Genomic DNA, 14,730 nt, shown 5'->3' with positions numbered 1-14,730 from the left:
AGATCCATACCAGATTCTTGGTCCCACCAGTAGTCGCCTTGCCAATCCAGGTGAAGTGCAACACATTTTTGTTAGATAGATAGATAGATAGACAGATAGACAGATAGACAGACAGACAGACAGACAGATAATCCTTCCTGTCACATCACTGTAATCATTGATTAGCATTAGCATGTAGCTCTCCTGCTGGTCCAGGTCTGCCAGGGCAGCCGTGTAATTGATTGATCTTTTTGCCCTGTAGGTAAATAATAAAATTGATCGGTCCTCAGGTTGTGACCTGAGAGGTTGTTTTTGCACAGGACAGGTCCGTGAGCTCTGAGCTGTTGAGATGTTCCTCGATGTACGTGTTTGTCTGTGTAGTTGTGTGGTAGTCAGGAGAACACGTCTGGCCACTACACTTGATCCAATGTTTTACTTCCTCTGGTCGGGCGATCCTTAAACTGGTGGAATTTAGGGCTCTTGTTCCTCAGATTGACATGAATAAACCCTAACCCACTATTATAAACAGGCTATCTGAGTGGTCATTCTGCAGCCTGTAGGTAGCATCCTGCAGCGCTAGCTTAGCATTAGATGGTTGCTAATTGGACAGTGGTAAGGGACAGGCCTTGGCACATGAAATGGGCAGCATTTTGGCTTGTAAACTCCAAATCTGGAGCCTCTCAACAATGTCCTTGGAGATGCATCCTTTGTTCCACACGTCTATACACATGCAAAGACAAGCTATAATAATAGACTCGAAGGACGTGTATCTATTGACTTGGGCTTTAGTACGCAGACATTACTAATCATTGACATTTTTTTACAGAGAAATACTGTAATCTATTTGTCTCCACCATCAGGTTCAGGTCAGATTCAGCTGTGGCAGTTCCTCCTGGAGCTCCTGTCCGACAGCGCCAACGCCGGCTGCATCACCTGGGAAGGCACCAACGGAGAGTTCAAGATGACGGATCCAGACGAAGTGGCCAGACGCTGGGGGGAAAGGAAGAGCAAGCCAAACATGAACTACGACAAGCTGAGCCGTGCGCTGCGCTACTATTATGACAAAAACATCATGACCAAAGTCCACGGCAAACGCTACGCCTACAAGTTTGACTTTCACGGCATTGCTCAGGCGCTGCAGCCGCACCCTACAGAGTCATCCATGTACAAGTACCCCTCGGACCTAGCCTACGTGCCTTCGTACCACACCCACCAGCAGAAGGTCAACTTTGTGTCTCCACACCCGCCATCCATGCCAGTCACTTCCTCCAATTTCTTCGGACCCACCACTCCATACTGGAGCTCTCCCACTCCTGGGATATACCCCAACCCAAATGTTCCTCGCCACCCCAACACCCATGTGCCATCCCACCTGGGTAGTTACTATTAACCACCTAATTCTGACCATTCATAAGCCCTTGAAAACTTCCCTCGTCTCACTGTAAATTCCACAGTTGGTGATCTGCACTCCCAGTGACGCTGAAGCAACGAAGACTGAGTCGTTTGGGGCTTGTCTTCTGAAGGAATCCTCCTTATGAATGAAGATTTTTCTATTGTTTTTAAGAATCTATGAACAACTGGATGCGTTGATCCAATGGAATACTACTTAGCTTTACAAGACTAGCAATGGCTTGTTTATGTTTTTGTGCCTTCTCCTATCCTGTCGTCCAAAAAAGCTGCCTCCCGGCCGAGCTACAGCCCCAGACATGGGCCCGTTATTAACGGGTCTCAATCTGCATCCTCCTCAGTACACTTTGACCATTGTGCCTTTAAGCATGCGCCTCCTTCCACTCATCTGCAGTCTGGTTGGAGTTTCTTATTCCCACCACATCTAGCCGTCTGTTTTTACATTTAGTTTGCATTTATAGAGTCTTCTGGGATTCGCTGGATCGGGGAGGCTCTCAAAGAGATGAACTTTTCTCAGCACTGAATGAAATGAGGCAACTGGAATGTGCCATTCATGCTTTTGGTTATCCTCCAAACTGGAAGGCTAGAGAAGAGTTAAATGCTGGAGAAGCTAGCGCTGTACATTTCTGCTGACCTGGGTCAACTCTGACTTCACACACTTGCTGTGTGTGTGCGTGTGTGTGTGCGCGTGTGCGCGTGTGTGTGTGTGTTTGGAGTTTAGGTGGCCAAGGTGTAAAGTTGACTCCACTGCACTCGCTGAGTCAGCACATAATTGCAGTAACTTGCAGCAATAATCAAAGCCAGGTCAGCTGTTTTTCAGGGGGCCCACACACCAGGCTACTAAGTGCTTGCCATGTCGTTGCCTTTCAGCCACGTTATTTTCCAGATGTTTGTTTGCTCCAGCATGTCAGTATTAATGTGAATGTCTTCTGGTTTGTGAACTGCGCATAAAAAGGGATACGCGTCGGCAAAATCAAAATTTGTCAGATTGTGGGCAAAATTGTTTTATTTCTAACACTGTGTATGATTTTTTTTTTTTAAAAGAACCATGGAAGCGCCTTTTTGCAAACTTTAACACTTACTTTGTCTTAACCACTGCTTTATTTCATATATTTCCTATTCACTATAAACGAAACGGCATCGAATATTTAAACACGTGACACATATCCTCATAATCAACATGCCAACGTCTCCCGAGAAGTCTGACAAATTTTTGATTTTGATGTGCACTCTGGCGGAGGTCTCCATTGAATAAGGTGAGAAGCGTTGGGGGTGGGGTGGGGGTTGATGTGGCTCCTCAGGAAGTGGAAGAAGCGCTTCAGCAGGGTTGGATCCAGGTCAGAGAGCCGCGGGTGTCGCATCGATTGTCTCTCCTCACGGATCCAAAGCTCCCGCCAAAGGGCGCTTGACTCTCATGCCAGGATTTTTATCCCGATATTAAACATATCCATCTTCAGGTGTCCAAAGCTGTTGATAGCAGAAGCATTCCTTTTGAAAACGAATCGCTCGGGACTTTGTCTCTCGGACAACAAAACCAATGAAGTATGACGAGGTGAAACAAAGAAATCCTCAGATTCGCAAACGCTGTGCGTTTGTCAGACGTATGTTGTATTATTTTATAAGCATCAGACAACTAGGCATTAAAGCAACTTACTGTATAAATTATGCAGAGTTATTTTCATATGTGACAGTATAAAAGTCAAGATAATTAATACGAGTTGACCTCGGTCAAAAATGCAAACCTTTAAAGTCCATTTCTGCTAAGTAGTTCAGCAGTGTAAGCATTTTTATATATCTGTACATTTGGGCAATACATTTTAACTTGTTTTTCTTTTAATTATTATTATTTCTGAAATGTGCTTATAACACCCAATGTGCTTTTACGCACGAAAGGTATTTTTCTAGCCACAAGTGCCTGCTTGATAATCATAATCCAGTAACCAGGGATTCCTTGACTCGTAATGCACGTTTGATAATGACTGATCATCTTTCCTAAAGATCCATTTAAGATTTACAGATATCATATGTAAAAAAAACAAAAACAAAACACAAACTGCTATCATAGGAACATTTAATTCATAAAAAAAGGTCTGTAACCCTAACGATCACGTCTCACACGCATTATCGTTCAAAAGGGATCTGCGCTACTTCCTATATGCGATGTATTTTGGATATCAAATGAATTTATATATATATATATATATATAATGTATGTGTATAATTTTACAATTAACCAATGTTTTATTATTATTGTCATTCCTGCAATGTATGAAGTCATACCTTTTGAAAAAGGGCTTTTGTATAGGTAAAATGTGACAAAATAAATGTTTTTACCTCTAGATTGTTCCCTGTTTTTTGGTTTGTTTTTTTTCGTGTTTTGACCTCTTGACGCTACACTCAGGGAGTTGTTTTAAAGACAAAAGTGTCCAAAAAAGCCAGCAAGCATAATCGCACCTTGTTTCAAAAATGGCCAATTTTTCCGGATCCCTCTTACGTACAATCTCATCTGTTATTTGTGGACACAGTGGCGAGCTGTGTTCACTGTCAACAGCTCCTCATGTTATTTGGCCTTTGCTCTGATGTCACTCTCTGAATCATGTCTGTCTTGGAGTCTGAGGCCCTGAGGTCACAGCTGCTCAGTGGAAGTTTTCACAAAGTGATTGTGTGTCAGGTTATTGCAGGTTTTATCTCCCCGAATCTGTACATTTGAGATTGCACTCGGCAGGAATCGGACAAAAATGTGCAGTAAGAGTCAAATTACTGCTGAGAGGAATGTGTCAGTAGTTTGTTATATGCACAACACACACATGTGCACTAATTTTCTCATTCTCATACAAACGGGCAGAAGCCTTTGCTATCGTGAAACGCTGATATCTAACTTCTCCTATCTGGAAAGTCCAACTCAAGTATATTCAGGTGAGATTTCTCCGCTGTCTTTGCTGTTATGAAAAGACGTTAGTGAGCAAAAATAATAGCAAGTCATTTCTAACAGAGATATGAAAGACATGGACAAATGGCCTCCTATCTCAGCATTATTGTTAAAAATGCTCATTGAGGTGCGCGACATCTTCCCGCTGTCCAGGTCCTCTTGGACGACGTGGACTTATTCACCAGTGTTACCAGTATAGGTTTGTTATTTTTATGTGGCGGTACAATTAACATAAGGACAGAGGCACATGAAACCCTGTCTGTGTCTGTACCGATTTATCAGTCAATAAATCAATGGTGTGTGTGCGTGTGTGTGCACACATTCTGACACCTTGGTGTGTGTGTGTATAAACAGAAAGTTGAGGATTTCTGTTATGAATAGGTACGGGCAAAACATGGCACCACAAATATCAGTTTATATCCATAATTTAACACCTCTAGTGGTTACGTTTGGGTCGCTGTTTACTGTCACTACTTAAGGGGAAGGGATGAGGGCTGTCACCTGTCACTCTTGTTGATCAAAGCATTAACAAACAAACAAATGGAATTATGAAACAAAAAAGGGACGTTTTGATTGAAAAATAGGTTTTAATTCCATGAAGCGTTTACCCTGAGACTTGAATGGAAAAGCAAAAAAAGAAGCAAAACACCAAAACGGCATTTATCTTCATAACTCATAACTGTTTAATATTCATAGGGGTTTCCAAAGAGCCATGGTTTTCCAACAATAACAAAACAAGGACGATACCATTGACGATCCAGCCTTCAATAAAAAGAGCGACCTCTGGGTCCAACCCGTTGCTTATTCCAAAGCAAAGTCCAAAGAGTGCCATTGTCGTACGGATTCCATACTTGACCGCCCAGTCATGGGACAGTGGTGTCCACTCATAGCAACACTGCTCCTTCAAATACTTGTGAGTTTTACCCAAAGTATAATACATATTCTTCACCAGGTACTTGAGGCACGACATAACTCGGAGCTGCTCATCTTCATCTGAGATTTGAGACTTAGTAAAATTGCAAATGCTAGTACAGCTTTCTGTTTCTCTTCCTGAATCACCGTCTTGCGTGAACAGGTCGTGTGGACATGGGTTTTTGTTGCACAGACAATGATAGGCGTGGTGCATATTTACATTCAAATGATTTATAATGCCTGTCCTGACACATATATTGTAGCTTCCTTGTGTTCAACAAGGACGAGACACAAATAGGAAGGATTTCATTGTTAGTTAGATGGCTCTTGTTTCGTTGTGCAGTTTTTGCACCCATGTGGGTGTTTCTTTGGTGACTTAAAAAGTTCAATACGAGAGGTGTGAGCCCCTGCAAGTCTTTGATTTTCTAATAGTTCACATCTTAGTGACACTGGGAGGATCTTGGATGTCAATCACTTCGAAGCCCTCGTTATCGTGTCCATCTCTAGAGTGGTGATGGTGACCCTTAATGTTGTGGAAGCAGTAGGCACAGTGTGCAGTCGCCACTGGTACCACCTTTGAGAAGTTGGAGAAGTCTACTCTGTACTTGCCCTCTTTGTTTCGGGAAATGATGGGCAGGAAGTTGTAGCCCCACATGATCTCCTGAGGAATAAAGGAGGTCCGTACTTGGCAGGAAGAGCTGGTAGACTCGGCTGTGCCGTCCAGGAAGACGACCAGCTCGAACTCCTCCTTGTGGAGTGTGTCCACTGCCATCTCAAAGAAGGGACTACTCTTGTCAATGATGTGGTAAAGCGTCAGGGGACAAACAAAGAAGAGGTTGTCCTTACCAGCATCTACCATGAACTCAATGTTCACCTGGTCCATAATGATCGTTTCGCCATCTGGGGTAATTGTTGTCCTCAGCATCTTGCCGTAAATCTGGCTTCCGATCATCAGGGTTTTCCTTAGGTTGGCCACTCTGATAGACAGACAAAGGGTGCCATTTTTGGGGCTAATGACAGCCATGTCACTGAATGTGATGGTCTTGGCTCTTTTCTTGGGTAATGATATTTTGGACAGGATGACCCCACACATGAAGCAGTTGATGATGGCTCCAAGGAGAGACTGAATGACGAGGAGGGCCACGGCGCCTGGGCAGAGGGGTGTGACTGCACGACCGCCGTATCCAATCGTTGTCTGCGTTTCAAGGGAGTAGAGGAATGCTGTGGTGAGTCCAATGACGTTATCTACGCAGAACGTGTGGTTTGATGGTGGTTTTTGCCACGTCAGGTCACCATTACTGCGCGCTATCCAGTACCAGAGCAGGCCAAAGAGGAACCAGCTGAGGGTGAAGGAGGCGATAAAGATGAACAGGACAAAACGCCACCGGATCTCCACAAAGGTGGTCCAGAAATCAGCCAGCAAGGCAAAGTGGTTGCTGTAATGGATGTTTCCATATTCGATGTTGCAGCGTCCATCTTTAGTTACCAAGCGGGTCTTGCGGTGTCTTCTCTCTACCAAATAGTCTTGGAAATATTTGTTCACAAATCCAAACATTCTTTAAAAGTCCACGACCTGCAAGACATTTGAAGAAGAAAACATGGCATAAGCAGATGAACAGAGGAGATTCCACTAATGGCCTGAGTTGCAGTATGTGTTAAATTTTCTTCCTATCATAAGCAGCAAGCAGCAAGAAAGTCTTGTCTCATCTTTTAATACAGATTAGATCACCTCAGATCAAACATATTCCATAAAGGTCGCTCACTTTGAAAATAAAGTGAGGCACGTTCTCAGGTTGTCTATCATCCCAATGCAGTATTTGAAAATGTCAAGATGACATTGCTCAGACAGTGGGGTGTAAAAAAAAAAGGGGGGGTGGTGGGGGGTGGTATTTGGGTATATAGTGTGATTTACAGCTTGACAGATTCTCACTGTTTTCAAGAGGTTTAAGCAGCTCCTGTTCTGCTTAACTTTAAGTCCCTCTGAGTACTCCTACAGCACTACAGTTAAGGTTCTGAAGTCATGAAACGAGAACTTTCCAGTGAAGCTTATGTTCCAGAAAACACCCAACAAATTAAAATGTTTGGTCCCATGCAAGCGTCTGGACACAAGCATTGGCTCTGTTTGCTAGCTTTTCCCTAGCACCTAAATATAAATATAACATTCTAATTGGCCCAAGTCTGGCCGAGTTCTCATAAGTATCCAGCTTGATGGGTGGTGACTGGAAGAATTGGCTAGGGATTTCTGCTCCTGCCAAGTTATGAAAAGTACCCATTTGGATCACAGTACACTTATTTGAGAGATACAAGACAATCCGTGCAGCAACTTTATGCTGATGTTCCAAGCTTCAGGGTGCCCATCTTGTCATCTCATTGAAAGGGGTGTGATAATCACTATGTATTGACTCAAACATTCCAAACCTAATCATTAGGTCACAATGTTGTCATACCGTAACGAGACATGAGCTGTACTAATGTCAGGTCTTTAGCAATTTAATTGTACGTATAACTCCCTAATGACCACTTTGCATTAAAAAAACAAGTGCGTGAATCATGACTAATGTGATAAAAGAGGCCTTTAAAATGCGACTCCACAACAGGTTGAATTCATCAAATATACTGATAAACTAGTGATGTTTAAAGAATGCATTGTTAAATTTTCCCAGTTGCCCATCATCTGCAGCTTCCTGCGTTTTTGCACTGTAATAGGAGTGCATTTTTATAACACACACTAAAATGTATGTTGTCATTTGGCGACTGTATTTGCACAGTTTAAAAAATACGGTAAATGAAAATCTTGGATATGTGTCTCTGATCCATAATCAACGATTCACATGAAAAAAATGTGCTGCCTCCTTTCCCTCCTCAAAAATATAGGAATGAAGTGTTCCCTAATTGTTCTGAGCAGTAAGTTCATGTCCCATAATACTTTATTATTTCCTACTCTTTTTTTGGTGCATTTTTCTTGTAATTTCAAATAAAATTCTAATCCTACAGTTTCGACAGTGTTTCTTTAGCCATCTATCTGTCAGATAAAACCTACTTTCTTTGTTGCATCTTTAGAGAGACTTAAGAAATAGACGAGTTAAAAGTTAATACAATATACTGAAGTGAAAGTCATAACTTCACCCCCTCTTGAGATAAACCCTAGTTTACAAAAAAAAATCTGTTTAGCATCTAAATGAGATGATTTAAGAAAAAAAACTTGTCAAACCAGTATTTTTGTTTTTGTAATTTAAGCTAAAGCACAGCATAGCAGTGTCGGCCTTGATACTAAAGACTATCAAAGAATGAATAGAATTTACAGCTAATTAATTAAAAGCCTCCACATTAAAAAATAAAAATAAATCACAGAGCAGTAACTTTGCCCAAACTCAAAACTCACCTCTATGAGCTGAAGTGAAAGTCGCTGCTTGTTCAGGGGATGTGAGACCAACAGTTGCTCAGCAGTCTTGCTGCAGTAAACAGTTTAGGTGTGTCCTCCTGTTACGTCTGCCCACTAACACCTGTTTGCATTTATATTGTCCTCTGATGGCGTGCTAGTCTCCGCCAGGTGATGTTTACGCCTACTAAACCACTCCTCCAACCACACACACACACACACAAACATGCGTGTGCGCGCACAGGGTCTTGCTCTAATCAGCTGTTTAGCCCACAGGTGCCTGGTACGAGGGGCCACGCTGACCTCTAGCCACTAGACTTCCAGTCTTTGCTCTTTTCAGTGTAAAAGTAACACCTGCAGGCACTATCTGTGCTGCGTGGTTCCGCTTCTATGTGTCGCTCTAAAGAGCATGACGGACGGACTGTGTGCAATTAGTTCGTGTACAGATGCACACACACGCTTTGTCATGTTTACAGTGTGCCTTTGAAGCGGGTAACTGGAAATCTGCTGCAAGGGTGATTGGCAAGAAACAGGAGGGCAGCACTACATTTTGACAATGCTCTTTCGCATATTATGGGGCTGCCCTGAATCTATGAAAGCATCAGGTTTATTGACACATTTTCTGTTTGTTATAGTCATAAAAAGATGATTTAAAAGTCTCTTTCAACACAAACATTGACTTCTTCTCTACCAAAACAGCAGAGCTCTGCTCTGCAGAATAATCGGGATGATTGGGAAATATAGCTGCAAGAGAAAAACTAAGAATCAGAGCAGAGCTTTAAGAGATTTATCTAGCTGTGTCGGGGTAAAGTAGGATGAACCTGAAAGGAATGTGGAAAAAGTTGTGAAATGTGACGGGGTTCTATTGTTCCCATCTGAATTAAGTACAGCAGTATTACCTTTCAGGCTGCAGACTGCGGATTCTGTTGACAGGGACAATACATTACTGTTGACACAAAACAAGACTGGGCTTGCCTGGATTTCTTTTTTCCAAATCTATAGTCCTGAAAAAATAAGAGATTATTTTTATTTAAACCCCTTTTAAACAGAGAAACAGATTTTGTGCTTAAATTTGATAAAGTAATTTAGGAAATAATGTAGATGTTTAGCTGTGTACTTTTGGATTGATGAGATTTCACCCCTATCATAGCTTCCTAATGTTGGTAGGAATGCATTAGCTCATATTTAATTGCACTGTCTGGGCAAATAATCATTTTGGACTTATGGAGGAAACCTGAAGCCAATAAATGTCCTCGTCCTCAACCTATTTGTTGTCAGGCAGCAGTGCTAACCACTGGCCACCTTGCTAATTAAGCTGTGCTGAAATGATGTGGGTCATTAGAATATTTGCAGTATCCATTCCAGGATCCATGATTTTAGTGCTGATCAAAAACACTGATCTTTGATAAGAAATTCATGTCCATGATAATGAACCCTCTATTGATATGTAGGTATTTTACCATGGTACCAAACAATGGAAGGTCCTCTCACCATCCACTTCAATATGTAAATTAACCATTCTGGTTTCTACTGCAGTTTCTGTTAGTCCACTTCAAAGAACAGACATTTTCAGCCACATTACCTGGTAGTAGAAAGACTTTTGTTCATTATTAATTCAAATTCATTATTAATATTATTAGGAAACAAATATGCATTCTCTGAAAACCAAAGTTGTTACAATTGTAAATCATGCATGGCTCAAACTGTGTTTGTTTTTTAAAAAAAATAATAAAAACCTTCACCAAACCATTGATTATGTGTAAAATGATGTAATATTTCGTGTTTTCCAGATTTGCATTCATGAGATATGTGTTTGTTCTTTCTGTTGTTGGTCCTGGTCAAGGTTTCTTCCTGCTAAGAGGGATTTTTTGTTTAGGGGTCAGGCTCTGGGTTTCTGTAAAGAGACAATCTGGATTGTAGCAGTTGCAAAACAAACCAAAAAACGGAGTGAACTGATAACAATCATTAATACCCATCCTGGATAATCAGGCCAGGTGTCGTATTTATTCACACATATGAGAGAGATTCGACGTCAAATTTTGTAATTTGCTGAGTCACATTCACAAAAGAACACAGGAGTCTTATTCAAACATGGACATCAATTCTTGCTTGGATTCACAGCAACACTTTAAGCCATTTAGTCTCTGACTTATTTGAATAATTATCGCTCCGCCGTGACGTTGTTATTTACTGCATCGATCCACGGGGAATCAGGACTATTTAACCAGCTCTTTGTGTCTGATGCTCTGTCTCCGCCGGGAGTCTGCCACTAATTAACCCGGCTAACAAAGAAAAGATGCAGGTTTTCAGCTAGAATGAAGGAATATGCTTATTTCTGTGGGTGGATGATGAGTACATGAGACTGAAAGAAGAGAAGCTGTCTGTCGTCTTCCCCCTCTACAAGTGTGACACGGAAAATGAGACAGAAAGATCCAATTGGAGAATAGGAGCTGAAAGTAGCTGGATAATATGCCAATGAGAGCCATTTTGCTGGTCAATCACGCCACTGAGCACTTATATCAGAAATTCATTAGGCAGCAAATGCTACAGGTCAAGTATTGGATTCCTTATTGGTAAACTGGGCTTACTGCCCTCTATACTGAATATTACGTGAAAAATGGGGCAACACGTATCTCATAAACTTTGGTACGACATCAAGTTTGATGTGAGTGTCAATATTCCATGTTGTGTGCACAGAAAAAAGTCTGAGAAAGAGGACAAAGAGAATGCGGACTCGGTCCTGTTAGAGGCCCGTATTTAATCACATATACTAGCATTTAGCATTTACTGCTGCTAATAATTCCTGCTGCATTGCTATTGGTTGTTGTTGTTACACTGTCTGATTGTCATCCTAAATGTCTTACACTGTTAGAATTTTATCTAAGGTTAACTTCGGTCGCAAGGTGTTGACGACGGTTGTCCTTGAACCTCTGACACTATGACATCAGACCACCGGTTTAGGCCAAAAATCACCTAGTGTGTACTGGTCGTAAGCCCTTAAGATTAAAAAAAAGATGGAGAACAGGTGTTTCATGTCTTTAAGATTGTTTTGTGGTAAAATTGGTGGAAAATGCAGCAAAATCCATTTGTTGTGCCTGTAAACTGAAGATCTTCAGGCATTAAGGGAAAATACACCTTTGGCTGTAATTTGCACATGAATAGAGGTGCACATTGACTAACTGGCCTATGAGATGAGATCCCTGGCTAACTAGGTTTGTGGGGATTTTCCATTATCAGAGCTTTCGACTGTAGTTAAACTGGATTCAAACAACCACCCCCTAATCCTCCACACACAGTGATTCTGTACTGATGGACTAAGATGCAGATTCATGGTAATTCTCTTCCAGCTTACAGTTTTGCAGGATGGCTCATTAGTGATCAAATCATCATTTTGTTTCAGAGGTGTTTTGTTAACAAGTTCATGGGTGAGGGCTCCACAGTGAACCCTGCTGTCCCAGAAACACCCCCTCGTGTCATCCTGACCTGCTTCTATAATTCAGGGCCCAGCAGGACTTCGGCCTCCTCAACAGCAGCTGCTCCTCTCTGCTGCCTCCCATGCAGGCTTGATGGAGCAAAAGCCTGGAGTCTCAGCTTTTACAGCATGTTGCATATCTATATTTTAAGAAAAATGATTAGAAACATAGAAAATATGTGACAGAAACTGCTTTAGAAAAGTCGTGTGTTAATAATCCCATATGCCAGATCCATGAAGGCTCATAGACGAGTCCATCTTTAACATGTTAAAAAACCAACATTAATTCTCCAAATGCCACTGGTCACAAATAGGTAATAAACACCTTTTATTTAGGTACTTAGGGTACTCCACATGGCAGGACGGTCCATTAAAATCGTCAGGCTCTGTGTCTTCAGGGAGTTTGACTTACCCCACCGAATCCATCAGCAATCTGGCAAAGACACAGAGGGATCACAAATGTACTTTTGTTCTCGACTCTCTCAATGTTATTGTGTCTTCCTGTCATAAACCTCCACTGGAAGTACTCTATGCTGATTAAACAGAAAAGGAAGCATGAAACCCTTGTTGAAAGCTCCCAATCACTCCTCTGGATGAAGTTTAATCGGTGCAATGCAAGTGAAATAGGAGCCGGTTCGGTTCCCAACACTTTCCCATGTCAGACTTGGTCTAGATGACAACAGGGGCCAATTTTGCAAATGCAAGCATATTTTCTATTAAGGTTTCCTTTATATGCAAAACATACCAAAACAACACACTCCATTTGGGTTCTGCTGTTTTAAATTACCGGTAAACAAGTTTTAAATATAACAAAACACAGACCATCAGGTCCTTAGATTTGTCATAAGAATAATGAGCATCTAATTAAAACCATGGCTTTAATTAATTATAAACAAGTGTCAAGAGGCTCAGCTGTTGTATATTTCCCCGAATGCTCTGACGAGATCAGACGGAATTGAAACAAATTGTAAATAGACACGGGACGGAGCCGTCCCAGTAACGCCTCTGCTTCCAGTCACAATGCCATCTCCCTTTGCCAGCAAATTCCCAGCAATGATACTGGACCGGAATAATGCAGAAAACCAGTTCACGCATCAGATGTTTGTGCACAAGCAGAAAGTGGCTTTAGATGGTTTATTTAATCTTAAATTTGAACAAAGTGTAACGGCTGAATTAAAGGTGCTTGATTGATTTAACAGGGGCCTTAACATGGGGGGGGGGGGGTTAACCAATAATGGGAATATTTGCTGTTATTATTGCTTCTACTGGAATATCTTACAGCAGGACTATGGTCCAGAGCAAAGTGATGTACCATCAGAGGGATGGATTTTTGATTAAACATTACTGTTGGTGATTTAATTACTGCAGTCCCACACACACACATATACACAGACACACACACACAATATCCCCCACGTCTGGAGATCTGCACAGTTATTCTGCCCACAATATTATCATTGACCGGCTTCATGCCTGTTAAACAATAACAAAATATTTCCCTCTACAGCTCAGCCTGTGAAATCCTCACATTATTGCCCATGTCTGTAGAATTCATTATGGATTTCAAAGCTCCTGGTGTCCGCCTGGTTTCAGACTAACATCCTTCATCCATTGTGCCAGTAGATAATAACCAAGGCTTTGTTGTTTTGTTATGCTCAAACATCATGATGAAGCTAATAATTCCTATAGTAAGTTGTAAAACATGTATTTATACTTTCCTGAGTTTGCTATGACACCATGCTATAAAGTAAAATAGAGGAGATGGAATCTTTGTGTATGTACACGACTGTATTGTGGTTATGTGTGTGGAGTTGTGGTTCGTTCCATAATTTCCATATATAGTTTCTATTGAATGCATGCATTGCCTCTTGAAACATTTATCCCTGTGCATTGGTCTCCAATTTGGCTTAAGGTGTAAGATTACATAGCGAAACCATGACGCAGAAGCTTCAATATTTTAGGCACAAATAAGAGATGAGTGCATTCATGCTGAGACCAAAACTTTCCCCATTATGCCCTTGTAGTGATCTGTTTACTGCTGCTGTGTTCCATTCCTGCTTCTTCCTATTGAAAGCTGCGCTTAACAACGTAGCTCATTGTGATGCCACAAGCCCTGACAAGAGGATCAATCAAAGCTAATGAAGCCTAGGAGGACGTGAGAGAGAAGAGGGATGAAGCCAAACAGAGGAGAAGAGGATATTCTGACTGTACGGCGGACACAGTTGAACTGCTCTGGAACTTCCGCCAACATTTCAGTCACAATTTAAAGAAAAAAGGAAAGAATTTACCATCATCATGGCAGTTCTTCCTAATGGAACTTCAAGATTTAAAGTGAGAAAAATCAATAATTGGGTCAAGTATTGAAAACTACAAAAGAAGTACACACAGTCAGAAAACAGAAAAAAATCTAAAATTCATGTTCTCTTTATTGACTATATAGCCATATGTAACACTTATATAAGGGTCTTTTACTCTATATTGTTAAGAACCCTTTGAAAGGACATATAATGAGATTGTTGTTGTTGGTGTTAGCCGCACGGCATAAGATCATGAAATTAGTTCCACAATCCCTTAAGTTTCCACCAAGCCTCTTCTATGACGCTTTATTAATGTTCATTTTGATCATTGTGAGCTGAACGCAGGCAACTGAAT

The 14,730-nt window shown here is 41.4% G+C and overlaps 2 protein-coding genes across 12 annotated transcripts in view; one reads left to right on the top strand and one right to left on the bottom strand.

The window, feature by feature from the left end:
* The window catches only part of fli1 (Fli-1 proto-oncogene, ETS transcription factor), a 35,734-nt gene extending 32,002 nt beyond the window's left edge, over positions 1-3,732 (top strand). For all 11 annotated transcript variants that reach the window (XM_029844359.1, XM_029844358.1, XM_011608231.2 and 8 more), the window contains 2 exons: positions 3-50; positions 840-3,732. In XM_029844359.1, the coding sequence (XP_029700219.1) occupies positions 3-50; positions 840-1,369 (578 nt within the window). In that variant the 3' untranslated portion in view covers positions 1,370-3,732. The remainder of the gene's footprint in view (positions 1-2; positions 51-839) is intronic.
* Positions 3,733-4,882: 1,150 nt separating this feature from the next.
* Positions 4,883-8,775, bottom strand: LOC101067618 (ATP-sensitive inward rectifier potassium channel 1). The gene is made up of 2 exons (XM_003968257.3): positions 8,610-8,775; positions 4,883-6,800 (listed from the first exon to the last, which is right to left on the bottom strand). Exon 2 carries the CDS (start codon positions 6,780-6,782, stop codon positions 5,661-5,663), a length of 1,122 nt encoding a protein of 373 aa, XP_003968306.1. The 5' UTR covers positions 6,783-6,800; positions 8,610-8,775; the 3' UTR covers positions 4,883-5,660.
* Between the last annotated feature and the right edge of the window lie 5,955 nt (positions 8,776-14,730).

This window comes from Takifugu rubripes, chromosome 11 (assembly GCF_901000725.2).
Source record: "Takifugu rubripes chromosome 11, fTakRub1.2, whole genome shotgun sequence".
NCBI classification, from domain to species: domain Eukaryota; kingdom Metazoa; phylum Chordata; class Actinopteri; order Tetraodontiformes; family Tetraodontidae; genus Takifugu; species Takifugu rubripes.
The sequence above is the reverse complement of the archived record's forward strand: the minus strand, read 5'-3'. Positions and strand labels throughout refer to the sequence as shown.